Raw genomic sequence first — 19,596 nt, forward strand, 5'->3', positions numbered from 1 at the left:
TGGTGTGAATGTATTTGTTTTTGCTTGTGGGCAATGTCCAAAATCATTTCAACCCTCATCCAGCACTGGTGATGTCTCTTTCAACATCTAATCTTGATCCAAAACTCTCACCATAAAATCTGTTGTAGGGTGTTATTTGATATTTTAATATTTTTGAAAAAAGTCTCTTATGTCTCAAAAACACAATAAATCAGTAATATTGTGAAATATTATACAATTTTAAAACACTGTTTGCATATATTTTTAATTTTATTTATTCCAGTGATGGCAAAGCTGAATTTTCAGCGACATTACTGATTTGCTGCTCAAGAAACATTTGCAGTTTAATTTTAATGCAACGTTTAATCAATTTAATGTGTCCATGCTAAAAACATTTTTTTTTTAATTTCTTAAAATCGTACGGACCCCAAACCTTTGAACGGTTTTGCTTTGCAATGAGGCACAAAATGACAGGTTTAAATAACAAAATTTATATTAAAAAAGAGATTTGTATAAAAAAGGTTATGTACAGCTTATTTCAGATGATAAATAAATTGTTACTGCCACAATAGGTGCAAATACACAAATGTACATTATGGTCATTTAATCCAGCACCATAACTACGTTTCAGAGGTTTACAAAGACACATTAACACAATGAAAATATGCAGTCTATGACATCATTAAAAATTATATTTTACAGAACTAAATTTAGCAGAAAATACCATTTCTATAAACAATGTCATGTTGAACATTATGAATCTATGGAGGGGAAGGGATAAATAGCCCTTTATATCCCCCCTCCATATGTAGAGCAGTGCCTGATAGATTTCCCCAAGTGCTTGTGTGATGCAGTTAAAAAAACAAAGTGAAATCAACACAGTGCAACACAATGCAATAACGTGCCACTATTATGCATGCATTGTAGAGACTGTACTGCTGAATTCATAATACATGTATGTACAATTGGTAAAAATCACAAATAATGACAGTCTTCAATACAAATACATTTAAAAAACATTATAAGGTGCACTTACACAAACATGTTTCCATGTTAATCCGCCTCAACATTTCATGTGGGTACAGCATGATTAGCCATCTCACTAAATGCTCTTTCTGGGATTGCAAAATGCAGAGGTTTTTCCAAATGATGCCTAATCCACGATTTCTAAGCCCCAAGCACACGCTTGTAAGCTTTAAGCATGTGGAAACCTTCCAAGAGGGAAGACCCAAAGCAAAGCATTACTAAGGATGCCAGTGAGTATATTCAAACCAGTGAAGTTCTATTGTCTGAGCCCAGTTCAAGAAAAACTAGCTTAACATTTCTTCTGAAGCACCAAAAGTCAACCACCAGGGTTAATAGACATGACATCATATGACTTAAAGGGATAGTTCACCCTAAAATGACAATTCTGTCATTATTTACTCATCCCCATGTTGTTACAAACATTGTTTCTTTGGTTGAACATAGAAGATACTTTGAAGAATGTCAGAAACCAAACAACTTCAGCATTACCCACATTCTTCTCCTTTCTTTTAGAAGTAAGTCAGTCATACAGGTTTGGAACAACATGAGGATGAGTAAATCATAACAGAATATCATCTGTGGGATGATATTTAGAAGAACGTTTTAGCAGTTTCTGTCCATACAAGAAAAGTCAATTGGGTCCAAGACTTCCATAATAGACAAAAACAGCTGAAACATTCTTCTAAAATGTCTTCTTTTGTCTTCCACAGAGTTTAAAACGACATGAGGGTGAGTAAAGTATGACAGAATGTTCATTTTTGGGTGCATTATCCCTTTAGGAACAGTCTGGGACTACAGACAACGCACAATGTTAGACTTGCTAACAAGGCCTGATGGGAATTTTGGCAACTGCACCTCGTGATCTCTGAATACAGTTACGGTTGAGTACTGTAAGCACCAATCCTGACTTGACAGATCACAGTAGAGTCCCTCTCAGGAAATAAACTATAAATAAGTTTCCTATAAATGGATACATACACAAAACAATATAATGGTATAAACACTGAAAAATAAGTTATGTACATGTCTTTAAAAACTTGCTGCCTTGCAACCCATAGTCCTATATGGCCCATAATATTAAAAAAACAGGGTGATGCAGGAATGTTGTGCAAATTCCCATGAGGGACAGTGTCTCTGTAATGGGGCATGTGCATTCTGTCTGTCTGTGTTCATTTGAACCAGTGCAGGTAATTTGAGTTCACAGCAGGAAAGCACATGTTGTTACTGCATGATCCTCCATAGCTCGGAGGGCACGTGGAACAAGGAACACCTACTTTATACGGGGCCTCACCAATCCAGTTCCCCCTGTAAACAACAATAGCATCAACATTGACCAGTGAGATATATTAAACTAAACTGTTTGAAATTAGCTTTGACATGAAGCATACAACAACTAGATTTCATATTCCCATTTTAACTGCGTTTCTATTTTGATTCCACGAGAAGACATGCTTTAAATCAATCCGGATCTACTTTGACTAGTTCTCAGATAGTAAGTCGGGTCTTTACAAGAGTTTAAAAATAACTTGCTCTGCATTAGCTTAAGAATTTTTTCAAGTGCGCTGCCCAATTAGACTGAAAGAACGAGGTCACATGTCAGTCACAAGTTGCCAGCCACACAAGATCATGGGCGCTTTGATTCTGGAATTAGAGGCAGAATTCTGCTAAAATTCCACATGCGGGAGGAATGTGAGAGGTCGTCTAAGTCTTTGAACCAGAAAGCCCCGTGGATGTCCATGTCAAAAAATGTTTTTAACAGAGGAGTGCCAAATTGCTAGCTTAGCCTAATTATGTTAGTGAAAAGTGTTCTGGAGTCTGCAGTTAAGCTACAGAACAGAAAACATATACTTACTTTGGAGAATAGTTGCACACCAAGTATGTTGCCCTCTTCCATACTGAACCCCAAACATTCATATTATGGCAAGTGTGGATGGCGCATCCTACTTTATTCGAGGTTGCCCACACCATCTGGCAAAACGTAAGCAACAAGTGAGCAATGGTCAAATGGATGTTCAAAAGTTTGTGGTCAGTAAGATGTTTTTAAAAGAAGTCTCTTAAGGCTGCATTTATTTGATCAAAAATACAGTAAAAACAGAATTATAATGAAATAACCGTATTCTTTTTTTAAATACATTTAAAAATATTTTGAATTTTCAGCAGCCATTACTCCAGTCTTCAGTGTCACATGATCCTTCAGAAATCATTTTATTCTGCTGATTTGGTGCTCAAGAAGCACTTTCTGTTATTATCAATGTTTAAAACAGTTGTGCTGCTTAATATTCTTGAGGAAGTCGTGATATTTATTTGAAATAGAAATATTTTGTTACATTTCAAATGTCTTTACTGTCACTTTTGATCAATTTGATGCATCCTTGCTTAATAAAAGTATTAATTTCTTTCAGAATAAATACATTTTACTGACCCCAAACTGTGAACGGTAGTATACCTGAAGAAATTCATTACACAAAGACCATCTTAAATCAACTCACTTGTGTATAATGAGTGCACATTGGCCCAAAGCACTTAAGAGGACATCTGGGATTGCAGTCTCGAGGATAGGGAAAAGAATAGTCCTTCACTTCATCATGCCAGGGCTTCACCAGCTGCAGAATGGATCTGTACCTGTAAACAATCCAAACACACCACTAAATCTCATTATGTTGTGATGAAATGCTTAGCTTGGTCTTTCAAGCCTAAGTCCATTGGTACAGTAAACATCACTGATCACAAACTGGGACTGAGGATGGAGATGCATACCTTCCTGTTCGAACTGAAAGGTTCTGACCCAGAAATCTAAGAAGATTGCGAGGACCGTGCTCCCAAATGCATGTAGACGCCCACTGCTCAGCCGTTTTTGCAAGAGTGTCATCCCAGACCTGAGACACGAAATACACTTTCACTTTTATTCATTGCATTATTTAATGTTTTTTAAAGAGAGCATGATGTACAAATTCTGTCCATAAAATGAAAATTAAAAGCAAAATTGACCTAAATATTAACACATTTGACTGATTCCTGAGTGATTTAAGTCATTAACCACAGATTTATGCTGGAAAATGTGGCTAAACTATTTAACACAGTTGACCATTACATAATCTTTACCCCTTTAATCATGGTAAAATCAGAGAATGAGTTCAAACAAAACATTTAGATCCATTGAAACATATCTAATACAGCATTTCCCATGACTGTGCACTTTTGAAAGTATTTCAGTGCTTGGCTGTATCTTAACACATTGATAATGCTGGAGAGGATCTACTCTGGTGGTCTGAGCCAATTAAATCTGCTCAACAGCTGCTGGTGCCAAAAGGACACAGAGAAGTTTGTCATTCCTGTATCCTGTGATGAGTGCAGTAACATGTGCAACGTTCACGTGGCCAGCTACAACAGCAGCAATGTGCTTTCCAGGCAAAATGCCAGGTAATTATACAATTAAATAAATAAAACAACTGAACCCGATGAACTGCCGTGAGGGTGCAGACCAAAAGTTCAAACTTTTTTTTTCAAATAGTTCCTGATTGTATCACAGGCTACTCATTTTTAAAATTGGTAATTATTATAAGTGACTTACCATATATTCCATGTTTGAAGCTGGGGGGAAAACTTTCCCTCTGACTTTATTATGGTAATCAAGAATAGTGACCATATCGTTCTGGGAAATATAACGTTTCCGTCTGGTTTTGGGAAGGTTTGCGGCCTCGGTGAGATATTTAATATCAGTGAAATTGGTTGCTGGCAGAGATGAAGATGCAGTGGGATTGAAGGCTGCCAGTGCACTTGCTCCACAGGATATACACAAGAGCAGAATGTCGATAGCTAAACGAATTTCATTCATGATTGATGGCTGAGATGTGGTGAGAGGTTGCTATTCCTATTGCAGAATCTGCCTGTGAAACATAAATGATTCCCATTCATTAAAACCTATTATGTCAATTAACCTTCACGGTACCATAGAGACAATACTGAAAAAAACCATGCTCATCAATATAACATCTTTTCTTCTAACTTAACAGAATAATTTCTATTCAAATTTTTTAGTTTTCAGAATTCAGAATTTAATTAATATTGGTTGTAAAAGTGAAGTAAATATTAGTACCAGTGTCAATATTAGTACTAGTATCATAAAAAAAGCGGGTTATATAGGCTAGCTGATTATATCAATTTCATATTAATTTGTTTTAATTTTACAAAAAGTTTTTGACACTAAATTTGCACTAATATAAATAAAATGCTTTCAAATGAGCTATTCGTTCAACATTGAGCATGCGGACATTTGTCTACACGTTACACAACAATTTAACACACAATCTAATTAAATAAAAGATATCTTGTAAACACAAATGTCCCTACCTTCTCAGAGATTCTAGAGCAGCCTGTGGATATAAACACGTCGCCTATTTGACTGATTCTGTCCAGTAGTAGCTTTGTTTTAAGTCTTTGTGAAGTCCGTGAGCTCTTTCTCTCTCCCTCTCCCTGCTCAGAAGCGCTGCGGCTTTTTATACGGCTGAGGTACCGGTTCAGGAAGTATTCCGGCTTTGAAGGTGCGCGGGGTTCCGCCCCATCAGTCACCTGAAGCGTGACATCATCTGAGACGTAATACTGCGTTTCTTTTATCCATTTCCTGGCAGATTCAAGCAAGCTTAATCAAAACATCTGCTTTTAGTTTGCACAGCTGGCGTGAGTAGAAAAGAAAACACAAGATAAGCAAGTGAATATTCCCGTGACCCCAAAATGCAGCTTAGTCCATTGCAATGGCCAATAAAAAGGCTCCAAATTTACAAATATATGAGGATTAAACCAGGGAGTGTTGTAATTAATTTAGTTTAAAAATCTAAAACTGTTAGTGCTGGACAGCCCCATATTCATTTACTTCAAATTACAGTCATTTAGAAATCTACAATGTATCCCTAAATTGTAAATTATTTATCAAGAACAAAGAGAGCTGCTGTTGTTACAACTTACCACCCTACAACTAATAAGGAAAAATGATCGCAAAAGGCGATCAGGAATTTATTTGAATTTATTTATCACTTAATTTGTTATTGCATCATTCAGCTTTTTTTAACAAATCACTTGAGTGAATTATGCAGTGACTGATTTGTACCACAGGGCTGCCTTGCCTACGTTGCATGAATGGCCACTACTGGCAGAACCCTTGCAATGTGTTTAATGGAACACCCTAAGGGGCTGTTCACACTGAACGCATCTTTGCGTCCAAAACGCAGTGCTAAGGAATGGTTTTTAAAAAAGTGGGACTCGAGACGCGCTTTTGAGACGTGATCAGTGTTGCCAGATTGGAAATGTCCAAGTATCGTACCAGAAGCTCAAAATTATCGTATTTGGAAGAAAATTATCGTACACGAGTCAACGACACTTCGTGAGGCACACTAGCACACACACGCAAGGTCTCTCGCTCCCTCTCTCTACACGTTCTTCCCCCGGTAGACGTAGAATCCACGGCTAGATCAATGAGAAGTCCTATTACAACAACCATAATTTGAAGTGTCACACAGTTCTGAAATTATCGTACATTATAGGATTTTTTCCATTATTGATCGTACATCGTACAGAGGTCAAAATTATCGTACAAATACGATAATTATCGTACATCTGGCAACACTGGACGTGATGCAATAACGGAAATAGCCAAACAGCAGAATAGATAGCTAATATTTTTGACGGTAAAAAAAATTATCTTACTGGACCTTGGTAAAAACTGTTGTTGCTCAGCGAATGACAAGACAGAGATCTAACTGGGTTCACCCCATCTTCTGACACAACAGTTGCCATGCTAACTTGCTACTGTGAACAAAAGCTTGCATGATTGCCCCGCCTCTGGGGTCTTCTGATTTGTTCACTGTTTTGGAACTGACATTGATGATCGGCACTGCATGTAAAAGTTGAAATTCTTTTAACTTGACACGGCTTCTGAAAAACGCGGCACTCATGTGCGTGAGCGCAACGGTCATACACGTCCGACTAGCATGTGTTTACATAGAAAATCAAAGGAAAAGTAGCACATTGGAATGGATTACTGTGTAAAAAAACAGTCAGCTTAAGGTTACTACAAGTATTTAATGCGGTTAAATGTCAAAATAACTCCAAAATTCCACACTAGAGTTGTGTGGGGTGGGAGTAAATTAAGTGTGATCTGCTGTGACGTCACAGTCATGGTGTGTTGGGGTCTATGGTTCTGCCCGAAGTGTACATGTTGAGTTGACTCGCTCACTCGGTCAAAATCGAGGGATCGAGCGTCTCTCCAAATAAACTTCCCACGTCCACTTGACGAAGTTGAACACACTTCAAAATGGCGGTGGGGATTCACGAGTGTATGTCTAAAAGTGTTCACAAACCACCAGTTCACAAACTATGTCCTTCTGGAATAAACACAGACAAGTGGGGTGATACAAATACTGAAAGTCTCACTTTTGGAGTGCTGCTCGACCAATCAGATTTGAGGACTGTCGTGTAATACAACTCAAGTCATGTTACAGTCCCTGGGTCTCTTCTACCTTATTATGCTTAGCATCCATATGCACTGCATATTACATATATTCTTGTTATTCTTCTTTTGCAAAATGCAATACGCCATGCAAAAGCATGCATATATATTAAAGCTGAGTTTGTTTTTATAGACTGTAAACTGGTATTAGGTTGCACCATAAAGTATGTATTTACAATACAACAATAGTCTTACACTGTCTTAAATGGTCAAGTAATTAGGACATTCAAGAATGGCTGGAGGAAGTCCAGTGTTTTTTATACTTTAGGGCTATTGCTCTCAACTTTATTTTCTTTGTCTTATTTATAATAATTCATTAAATTGTACAGATTGCACTTGTTCAGCGTCAAGCCAATATAGTGTGCCACAGCAATTGGCGAGCCAAGAGCAAAACCCCCTCAGCAGTTTAATCATTTTCTTTGGCAGCCTGAGGACAAATTAAAGCAACGTGACGCAGAAGCAGCCCCCTCCTCTCCACAAACGCCAGTGGTTTCCAAACTTTCTTGGAAGTGATAGCCTTCACAAGCTACAATTGTGAGAAATTAAACCAATATACAACTACAGTACGTTGTGAAAGCTGCTGGTTTTTATGAGACAGTCTGTGCTCTCTGTGGGAAAACAATGTTAGATCTACTCCATATGTCAAGACTGGTACACCGCTCTGAAAGAAAATATATATACACACACGTACATATACATACATGCAGGTATACATGAGGCATTGAGGGGGCAGGTATGATTCCACATATACCACAGCTTTAAGGCAACTTTGTCAATTGTGTCATTAAGCCACAAGTCAGGTAACGCACAGTCAAAGCAAATTCACTCTCCCCCTACATCAAAACATCAACATCCATCAACAGGCTAATCCAAATTCAGTATGAACACACTAATAAACAGCCTTTACTATGACCTCACTGCACCTGCTCTGGTTTTACTGATGCACACTCCTGGACAGATGTTCATTAATGCACACCACACATGCTTCTGCCATCACATTTAACAGAAAAGATGTCTGTGGTCTCACTATTTGACCGAGGATTCTTCTTTGACAAGGGAACTTCACTCAGCCATCAAGAAATGTGTTCTCCCCATGTTATTTCAGGTCTTTTAGATCACTCGAATCCAAAAGCTAATCTACAACATCAACAGTCACCACTGCCCCAGGTAATTAGACCACGGTTAATGATCACACAGTCAAACAAACAATCACTTCTCATTTGTGAGGGATAGACTGAGAGTAGAGAACTGTTTTGAAGAAGGCCACTTTTTTTCAGACGAAACATTTATTTTCTTATTGCCTCATTCCAAGTTTCCCCTCGCGATCCCTCTCCGCGGCCTCGTGGAAGCCCTACTGATGCCAACAGGGTTAGACGCAAAAGAGGCTACACATCATGGAGTTCATCAGTGTGCTTTCGGCCCATGTGTTTAGACACAGACTCACAGCTGTGAACTCCACCCCAAGGCTTTAGTTTCTTCTCTGGCAGGGAACAGCATGTCTAGGAAAATCACTTAGCAGTCATCGGTGTGTGAATGAAACTAAAACACCACTGCCTCGAGACTAGCAAAACCTGCATCTGCCCTCAGGGCTCGAATTTGAGAGCTACGCTGAAGCGGTGATTTGATTCGAACAGTCACTGATCATTTGTTTTTGTTTGTAGTCATCGAAAGGACCAGACTTATCTCAGTGATTTTTTTCCAGTATGGAAATCATTAGTTTTGTTCTCAAAAACTTGAACATCCAGTTCTTATTGAGATCAATTTAGATGTAAACATAAGGTGGAGTGTCAATACATAGTGGCTTATCCACGTCATAGGCGTGTGTTGTGAAATGCCCATATGTTTCACATTGTTTTCTGGCCATGCTCAACTTTTGTCTAGATGTTACATGTCTTCTCTTACACTGTCCTGTAATTTTGTTAAAGTCCCCTTGTGGTGAAAATCAAGGTTTTAATATTGTTTATATGTCTATGTGGTGACATAGACATAAGTCAACAACATTGCTGAGAATTTTCTCCTTAAAACTGCTGTGAACCAAAGACAGTCTCAAAAAAGCGGTTTGAAATCGCTGGTGTTCCTGACATCACAAACCACCTTGTAACCAATCACGTCAACGAGTGGAGACGGGGCTAATTTGCATATTCATAGACCCGCTATACTAAATGAGGCAAGGGTGTAGAGTTACATTCAAGCTATTTTAAGGCATGAAGAATTTTTTTTTTTCAAGAAAAAATGCTTAATTATGTCATTTTGGTGATCAAATATGAGTTTTTTAGGGATAAAATGATTGACTATAAGGGGCTTTAAGAAGAATATTAAAGTGCCATTCAAAGGATAAGATGTTTTTTTTTTATGATAGTGTTCAGTTTAAACTATAATTCCATAAATTCAAAGCAACTAGTCTCAAACGCTCTGATCAGATGAGGAAAAGGGGGTGGTCCAGAAAAGATGTTTTCCCACAATGTTGTCTAGATACATGCTTTCACATGGGCCTTTCTGGGGTTTCAAAGAATCTCATTGTCAGGTTTGACAAGTGCACATACAAAAGTGAGCTCTTAAACCGAGATCAAGTGTAAACAGTGTTATACAAAGCCAGGTCTAACTGCAACCTTGGTGCAGTTAGAGGAATCCCCATAATAACTTTAATCTAGACACTACATGGAGCTACGTATTAAACATCTTGTACAGATATAAGAAACAACACCTGCACGTTAGGAGGGTGAACAGTCCACAGCAAATAAAGCTGAGGTGTGGGAACATGATCATGCATCTCCCTGCTACTATATCTATTTTTAACATACTACATTCCTGCACAGCCAAAATATTCACTCATATATATATAAGACATTTATGGCCATCTTTGATGCCAGGACCTTATAAGCGCGGGGGCAGTTGGCTTCGTGGCCATCCTCAGACATTTCACAAGAGGTTCTGATGTAAACGCCGCAGGGACGAGTAAACATGAAATGCTCCCAAGGCCTAAACTTAGAGGGTTTTTTTTTCTTCTGAGAACGAATTTGTCCATTAATACAACATCAAGCACAAATACATGTACAAAATCACAGACATGTACAAAAACTACGGTTCCAAGAGTATAGTTCAGTTATTTTAGTAATAGCCTATTATAGTTCCTATATTTTGAATTAGCTTCTATTGTTGTCATTTTAATTTTAGTTAAAAACATTGCAGTTGAGTTATATGTTTTGTCATTTTTATTAGTTTTGTTTTTTGTTTAAATATTATAATTTATTTTTTTAAGTTTTAGTTTTTATTAACTTTAAATTAAATTAACTGCTTCAACTTAAACCTATTTCAGTTAGCTGCCAAAAAGACTACATTTTTAATGTTTGTTTAATGTAATGTTTGTCACAAAAAAAGATATTTTGAAGAGTGTTTCAGCTGTTTTTGTCTATACAATAAAAATCAATTGTACATTCCACAGAAGAAAGAAAACCATAAAGATTCAGTTTAGGTTTTCAGATGAACTAAAAACCATCCATTGATTTGAAATGCCATTGTACTCTGGTTGGTGTGTGAAGATAAATGTCGGAGAAAAGACAGAACGATCTGACATTTTACATGTTTATAGTCGCTTTGGAGCACATCTCTTGTCTGGCCTTGGTGGGAATAAAAGTGTGCAGTGTGGGTCAGCGTGGTCTCGCAGATCTCCCTTGGTTGTGAAAATGAGCAAGCCGATTGGCTGCGGCTAAAGAGGGCCTGAGGCTGTCTAGACAGCAGATGAAAGATGACTTTCAGCTTTGGCAGCTGGCGGTTTCAGCCTTGTTCCCTAGCCAAGGTTTTCTACCTGTCATGGCTAATTCAAGAGCATGTATCCAAATCACACTGCATATGCGCAATTCTAACTTAATGTTGTATGTCAGATGCACTCCCCAATGATGTGTGGCTTTCGTTCTTTGTTATTTGTACATGTTTCTTTTCACGTGGCTAAAAATATTAGAGATGACTGCAGAAAATGTTGTATGTCCAGGGTGATTTAGGGGATGAAGAAAGGAATATTGTGTTTTATAAACTTCTGTCTGTGTCAAGATTACAGCACTTACTTTCTAATTCAAGTTGCCCAGTATTGTTTAACTCTGAGATGATTCAAATGGAGAGATTTTTTTCAAAGTGAAACAAAAGAAGAGAAACTTTCTGCAAAAGAGATTCCAATTTTCCTGTATGGGAACTGCATCTGATAAAATGTTCTATAAATATGAATTCATTATCTTTTTATTACACTTTCATCTGTCATGTAACACCCTTTTATTGCTGTGTACCCTACTCTATATACTATAGCAGTGGGGAAAAAACAGCAACATTTCTGTCGTAGTAGTTTGTATTTGCATATTTAGCATATTGCAAACGTCTTTTGTTTGGAAAAACGCGCCTGTGGCGAAATTTCTGCAAAAAGATATTGTGTTGCTTATTGTACGATTCGTGATACTTTTTAAAAGTAAAATATTCAGTGAGTGGCGCTAAAAGTGTGTTCAGTTTTATCAGAAACAGAAGAACGTGAATCTGGCAATGTTTTGTTTTATTGGTTGATGTACGTGCCACGGCAATTCGGAAATGAAGTGACCAGTGAGTGGCGATCTATCACGTTTGAAAATAACATACCTCCAACACTAAACCGAACCGATAGTGTTAACAAAAGCAAATATAAACTAAACATACATTGGCTGAAGCTACCATCCCATTTTGTCTTGCTTCTACGAGTCTTTGAGCTCTTGTGTTTCACAGGACTCGTAGCCAAGTGCTTCAAATCGCAAGTGCAACGCTGTACCAAGTGGACTAACAAGCACGTTTTTGTGAAAAAGCAAAAATAAGTTGTTGGAGTTTTATCTGGAATTTCAGTCATTTCAGCTGGAATCTGCAGTAAAATAAATTTATAGGTAGGTAAGTTTTTTGAGTTTTGCAAACATAGTGGCACGTTTTTGCCAATGAGCCTATGTTGAACAATGCATTTAAGTTACATGCTTTAGTATGTGAATTTTCCGGAACTCAAACCCATATAATGTTGCTATAGTGCCAAGTGCTACCAGATGAGCTACATGGACACGTGCAGCAGGATAAACTTGTGCATGTCTGTTACTGTATGTGCCATAAGCAGTCCAGCTGAAAATCACAAGATATGGTGATTGGTAGAGCAGATACTGTATACGCAGGTTCTTCATTCAGTTGGCCTGTGTTTTTTAAATGTTAACTATCATAAATCCTTTTCCTATAATCAAAATGTTTTTGGAGATTTATTCCCCCACTGTTTTTTTCATCATGTAACTTCTGCAAAAACTGTCAAGTCAACAAACTGTAGAGGAATATTTGCGGGTTGTTTTAAAGTTCCTGGTTTGGCTTGTATCTGATGACATGGTGTCTGTCTAAGAATGTACCTTCATAAAAGTTTAGGGTTTTGAAATTTGGCGCAAACAATTCAGTTTGAAATCTATTAAATCCCACTAGTTACATTTTGTTTTAATTTACCATATAGCACATTGACAGAACTTTTAATTACAATCCACCAAATAATGATAATAATTCAGTGTCACTTTATCGCTGCAGTGGACTGTAAACATGGTTGCGACAAAAGCTGTTGGCTCGCACCAAGATCCCTTTCCTGACTCAACTAAAACCCTGACCACCTTGTTCATGATGACCTACTCGTTTAAGCTGTCATTGTCAGGATGAGTGGAATGGTACATAGTGACAAAAAAAAGAACTGAAGTCTACACTGGACACATTGCATAGCGCCATAGACAGATATTTCAACCTATTTCTGATACACTCAACGCCATTGTGCTGCTTCTGACAACAGGGCAAGTGGATGAGGAAACCCTTCCAAAAAATAAGTATACTTCAAGTTCATTTTATTAAGTAAGTTCAAGTATATTTCTCATCCATGAAAGTAGGTAAGTTTAATAAAAAAAGGAACATTTTGAACAAAAAGCTGAGAAAATCGTGTTTTTAGTGTTAGAGTAGATTGAGTCCATCAACACCCTCAAAGCTTCACAGTCCTGTACCTCGCCCTGGGTCGACATTTCATTCAGTAATGTCATGCAGTTTTGATTTATATGCTGTATAATGTTTGATGATTGTGTTATTTTACACGTGGATAAGCAATGCTTCTAACGCTTGTTTCATGCTTCTTCGCCTGTCTTTTGATCCGGAGATTCTGTACTCTTTTAGAAGATGCGCAATAGCACCCCCTACCAACAGTGAAAACATGGATTTCCAGAAAATTCTGACAATGGCGGGGAGAGAGTTAAGTAGATTTGAAGTAAATTCTTATGTACACTACCAGTGGATACACACAAATTCTCATACTTAGAATTAGGAACATATTTTCAAACAATGCAAGTTTATAAGACAGTATGTAAAACTATGTGAAAAAGTATTTTATTGACTGCTCAATCAAAAGAGTAAACACAACTACAAGCCAAGTATACTTAGAATACTCAATTTATACTTTAAAGTATATCTCGATCAAAAGATTGAGTACAATTATAGGCCAAATATAGCCTACTTAGAATTTTTCTGTCAGTAGACCTATAAGTCAGGTATCCTTAAATAATTTTAAGTATATTTCTAAGAAGTACATAAAATATATTTCTGAAAAGTACATAAAAAGTAGACTGAGAGTGTACTTTCTTATTTTAGTTTAAAAGAAGCTTACTAATAGCAGGACAGTTGAATAAACGTCTTTTTTGTATGGGAAGACTTAAGGCCTGGTCACACTGAGAGTGAAAACTATAACTATAAAGTTTTAATAATCATTCTAATTGAGAATAGGGAAGTCCACACACACTATAACAATAAAGACACAAGGGCAATTCCGTGCAAAACTGTCACATCCATAACACCAACACAATGCCATGGTATTTAGATGGCGTTATGGATGTGACCGTTTTGCGTGGAATTGCCCATAAAGTAATGATATTACTGAAATCACTTTCAGAAAAAGAAATTCAGAATCCACTCGATGTTAAAGAGCTTGAGCATTTAAACTGCAGCGTGCGCTTAAAATAAACAGACGGTTGTCATCCATTGGTGTGGACGCTAATACAGTTATTGTTATAGAGTTATTGTTCTTGGTGTAAACGGGCCTTTATCATTGAGGTGATCTTTTCAGACTGTTTGCCAGTAGACCAGGCGCAACATTACAGCACGAGTAACACATCTTGTAAATAAAAAATACAGGAATGCATTAGTGAATGTCAGTCAATGTCAATGTAAAATATTGATGATGTAGATTTTTTTAGTGTACATGATAATACATGAGTGAGTTAATCGTAAGGTGGAGATGGGCATGTTTTATATAGTTTCCGATTAAGGGGTGACATCCGAGTGAGTCCCGGTTCTGTATGCTATGATGAAAAAGATACAAAATGTTATGTCTCTCTAACTTCCAAAGCAACAAGACAGAGCCAAAGAAACTGTACACCACAGGGTTTAGATAAATTGTACTCAATCCTTCAAAAAGAAATGGCTGGTAATGAAAGATTTCCAGTATTACACCGTGTCCCCATAATTGACCATTTTGGCTTTTTCTATTCAGAGACTTTTTAAGGCATGTTGGCAGTGTTGATGGTGATTGAAAATCCATCATAATTTCTGTGCTTTTGTTTGGCTTATTCAACAAAGAATCCATTACAATTTAACGATTTCAGTGTCTTTAAATCTGTCACCCATCAATTTAAGTGAAACCGTGCCGCATGACTTCATTGTCTCCAAAAACAAAGAGTATCACACTCCCAGTTTCTCTTGATATTATAACCGCGCTCGACCCTCTGGCCTGCTGCATGTACATGCTCAGCGGGTCTTGATTTAGAAAAAGCTTTCCGCGAGGGCGTATCAGCTTTTATCAAATATCGCATAGGGTGGTTCGCTTTGAGGTCTTTCTCTAATTTCAAACAAATCATACAGTAAGCCGTGATACTGTCTTGTTTAATGAGACAATGAAAACTTGGCAAAAAACCTAGCAAGCTCTTCCAAAGATGACCATGAGAATGTTGTTTTAGACTGGAGTAGGGATTATTCCCATCCCTGTATACCAAACGTTGACCTCACATGTTGATGAAAAGAAACTTGCACAAGTAAACTCATCCTACGAGAAGGCAAGATTGTACGTTTGTTTGTGCCATCTCTGCTTTAGTAAATCACATCTCTCTTTATCTTAAAGCTGAATTTAAACAGTCGTGCATGCTTTGAAAACACTGCTTTATCACAAATATCATATACTTTGATGTTTCTCGATTCATTTATTATTTTATTTTCTACTCTGCTATTTCAGCATCATTGCGTTTAGCAGACCAAACAAATGTAGCCACTCCAGGTGCAAAATACGTCAGTGGACAGCCTAACATATAACTGGTTGACGTTGTACTCTAGGGATCCAACGTTTTAGTGTTTGAACTCAACCAGACACACAAATCTGCATCACCTCAGTCTTTGTTTTGACTGCAGCTCTACCGCTGGTCAGTTTCACCCACCATTTTTCCTTTGGCTTTCATTCCAATAGCAAGCCTTTTTTTGTGTGTGTGCAACAGACATAAGCTTGTTTCCTGGAAATAAAGTGGCTGGAAAATGTAAATGACTTTTAGCTCTTTTTATGAATTTATGCAAGGTGTGTCTAGCGGTTACAGGCCCAGATAAGTTTTGACTTCCAACATCCCGAAGAGTAAAGCCATGACATCATGTTTTACCACATCTGCATGGTGTTTGGGTCTCGCCAAAGCACTTAACCAGAAGATTCATTTTTCATTACATTCGACTGAAAATCAATAATGCGTCACTGCACTGAAAATCATGCCAGCATGCTTTTAGTGACTTGCTGGGCTCATCTTTTCACCTCTTCACTTCACGTGGTTTTCCACAAACAGTAGCACTGTGTTTTCACTGGTGCAAATCTCATATGTGACCCTGGAGTCTGGACCTCAAAACCAGTCACATGTCGCACAGGTAAATTTGTGGCAATAGCCAACAATACACTGCATGGGTCAAAATGATCGATTTTTCTTTTATGCCAAAAATCATTAGGATATTAAGTAAAGATCATGTTCCATGAAGATATTTTGTAAATTTCCTACCGTATAAATATGTAAACAAATATTTTTTTGTGAGTGGATGCAGCAAAATCGTGAACATAAACTTTAAAGGCGATTTTCTCAATGTTTCGATTTTTTTGCACCCTCAGATTCCAGATTTTCAAATAGTTGTATCTCGGCCAAATATTGTCCTATCCTAACAAACCATACAGCTTTCAGGTGATGTATAAATCTCAATTTCAAAACATTTACCCTTGTGACTGGTTTTGTGGTCCAGGGTCATATATTTGATTTTTTCAGCTGTTTCCATATGTAACGGAGGCCAGCCAGTAAGAGCTGTGCAGGCAAAACTCACTCCCCTCATCCCGACAGACGCACTAGCATCCTTGTTTAGGTCATTCAACACAACATTTGTTTAAAAAAAATCACTATTTTACCAATATTTGTGTGAGTGCTTTGTATTTTTATGCTTATTGAAACATCAAATCACATTAAAATCAATTGCAAATCATTCTAAATCAGTCACTTTTGAGGTCCCATGACAGTTAGAATACAGCCTTAAAGTTGGAACGGAAGTTGCAATAGTTTTTTTCTTCCCTATTGTGATATATCTGAGTGAAACAGCTTCTCAAACAAGAAAAAAATGTAAGACGGGACTTGGTTTTGTCCATTGGGAATTGGTTGAATGGTTGGATCATTGTGATTTGCCATTGCTGTGATGTCATGTGAGTGACAGGTTGCCCCGCCCTCACGCCAGTAAACGCATCACCAGAGAAGAGATGTTGCTGCAAAAGGGAGGGGAAGTTATTTTGATCAAAAATTATGAGGGCACATGAATTAAAAAAAAATGATATGCTTGTGTAACTTGGCCAGTAAGAGCTGTGCATGTAAACCTCACTCCCCTGGCCTCAAGAGGCATGCTAGCGGCTGATGCTAGCTGTTATGTCCTTTACTGTCCTTGTTAGCTCAAGGTTTAGGGGTGTGTGTGTAATGGACGTAGGCCAGTAAGAGATGTGACCCCGGTTCAAATTCTGCTCAGAGCGGGTCGAGTAGGATGTTACACATGGATAAATCATATATAATAAATACTGTAATATTCCATCAAAAGATTACATGGTGACTTTATAAGGAAGCTAGAACAGAGCTTCTGTAAGCACATAAATAAATGTATGCTTTGTTTTGGTATCTTTACACATTGCCTCACTCTCAGTCTTTAGCCTTACATCTGAAGTTACACTGTGTCCAAGAGGAGCACAAAGCAGGATATGCAGAATGTCTTCCTTATTGTTCTTTCCATGGCCTTCAAGTGAACCAGCAATGCACTAAAAGTTGCTTGCACTTGTTGAAATGTTGCTAAATAGCCAATGCAGTAATATTTCTAGTCTTATATGCTTTCTGAATACAGTGAAAAAGCAGTGAAAAATATGCATGTTCTGTTATAGTTGTTTTCTCATACACAGTGGAGCCAGTGGTATCTTCTCTGACTAGATGTCTTACAATGAATAGGTCTCTATGTATGTGAAGTGTTTGGTTGTCAGGGTCATATGTGACCCTGGATCACAAAACCAGTCACATGTCGCAAGGGTAAATTTGTGTCAATAGCCAACAATACATTGTATAGGTCAAAATTATTGATTTTTCTTTTATGGCAATTTTTTTTTGAATATTAAGTAAAAATCATGTTCCATGAAGATATTTTGTAAATTTCCTACTGTAAATATATTTTTATGAGTGGATGCAGCAAAAGCGCGAACATAAATTGACAACTTTAAAGGCGATTTTCTCAATGTTTAGATTTTTTTGCACCCTCAGATTCCAGATTTTCAAATAATTGTATCTCGACCAAATATTGTCATATCACACACCAATTGAAAGCTTATTTATTCAGCTTTCAGATGATGTATAAATCTCAATTTCAGAAAATTTACCCATGTGACTGGTTTTGTGGTCCAGGGTCACATATCTGAAAGTTTGCAATATGACTCTACCTAAAAATATTTTAATATTGAAATATTTTTCAGTATAGACATATACCTGTACTCTACCAATGTTTTACATTTCAAAAGTTTAACTCTTTGGTTGTCTCTATTAGGTCACCTTTTAACCCTTTGTGTGTTAGAATGACGAACCTTTAGCTGACCTATGACCCTGAACATCACACTGTACCAGAGTAAATCCAGATGGAACCACAAGAAAAGGAATACACAAAGAAACTCACAGTTAATGTCTTGTTTTGTCATAGGCCCGCATGTTGTAATGAGGATGTTGTAATTATTCTGAGAAACATAATCCACACTAATAGAAGTGTGGATTATGATTACATGTGATTAAATGTGATTACTACACATTAAAGACTTTAGTAGCAAGGGCACCTGAGAGAAAACCTTCTTAATATCACTTTATATGCACTGGAGAAACCATTTCCATCAATGACATTAACACAGACAGAACTGTCTGAGGAGAGATCTCTCTGAACTTGTTCCCATCGTTAAACAAACCTCAGTAACTGTAGTAACTTGGACTTGGAGCCAGGAAAAGCAGTCTCCAAAGCTCCAAACATGGTAAAAATAGTAGTAAAGCAAAACAATTTATCTGTTAACAAAGATAAGAGAACTCTGTCATAGTTTGGGAAACCTCTGCTGTGACTAAACACTTTCTGGCCTATGATTTGTTGAATGATCTTTCACATTTAGGGGTGACATTAAAAAAAAAAAAAAAAAAGACGGACAAAGCCATGTCTTGAAACCTTAAACATTATATAAACAAACTTAGAAATGGACGAACATAAAGATTTCCCCATGGAAGAAAACATCAAATGTCATGAACAATTATTGCATCAGCAGCTGTGGAATTTATAGTGGCCGATCAAAAAGGATTTGGTTGATTTATCATACAGAGCCTTAATTTATAGATAATCTTAAGTCATCATAAAATCAAAATTTACCATTCATGTTTTTTTAATAGATTATTGCAGTATTTATAGGTGGTTTGCAGTCACGTGATTGTGATGACGCGCGAAATTCAAATGGAGGGCAGGAAGTGAAGAGCGGA

At 37.3% G+C, this 19,596-nt stretch overlaps 1 protein-coding gene across 1 annotated transcript; it reads right to left on the reverse strand.

Moving 5' to 3' along the window:
• Positions 1–311: 311 nt before the first annotated feature.
• On the reverse strand, positions 312–5,478 carry pi15a (peptidase inhibitor 15a). Its single transcript, XM_079863970.1, has 6 exons — positions 5,356–5,478; positions 4,577–4,892; positions 3,763–3,881; positions 3,495–3,627; positions 2,858–2,973; positions 312–2,310 (listed from the first exon to the last, which is right to left on the reverse strand). The coding sequence occupies exons 2-6, from the start codon at positions 4,838–4,840 to the stop codon at positions 2,175–2,177; spliced, it is 768 nt and encodes a 255-aa protein (XP_079720096.1). The 5' UTR covers positions 4,841–4,892; positions 5,356–5,478; the 3' UTR covers positions 312–2,174.
• Between the last annotated feature and the right edge of the window lie 14,118 nt (positions 5,479–19,596).

Source organism: Squalius cephalus (genome assembly GCF_949319135.1).
Source record: "Squalius cephalus genome assembly, chromosome: 25".
Taxonomy (NCBI): Eukaryota; Metazoa; Chordata; class Actinopteri; order Cypriniformes; family Leuciscidae; genus Squalius; species Squalius cephalus.

What these genes read in the sequence shown, in the direction of transcription:
- pi15a (XM_079863970.1), bottom strand. Translation starts at nt 4,840, where the DNA reads ATGAATGAAATTCGTTTAGCTATCGACATTCTGCTCTTGTGTATATCC. An exon ending in TGTGCACTCATTATACACAA is followed by an intron (nt 2,974 to 3,494) that starts GTGAGTTGATTT and finishes ACGTTTTGCCAG; the next exon opens with ATGGTGTGGGCAACCTCGAA. An exon ending in GTGTGCAACTATTCTCCAAA is followed by an intron (nt 2,311 to 2,857) that starts GTAAGTATATGT and finishes TGTTGTTTACAG; the next exon opens with GGGGAACTGGATTGGTGAGG.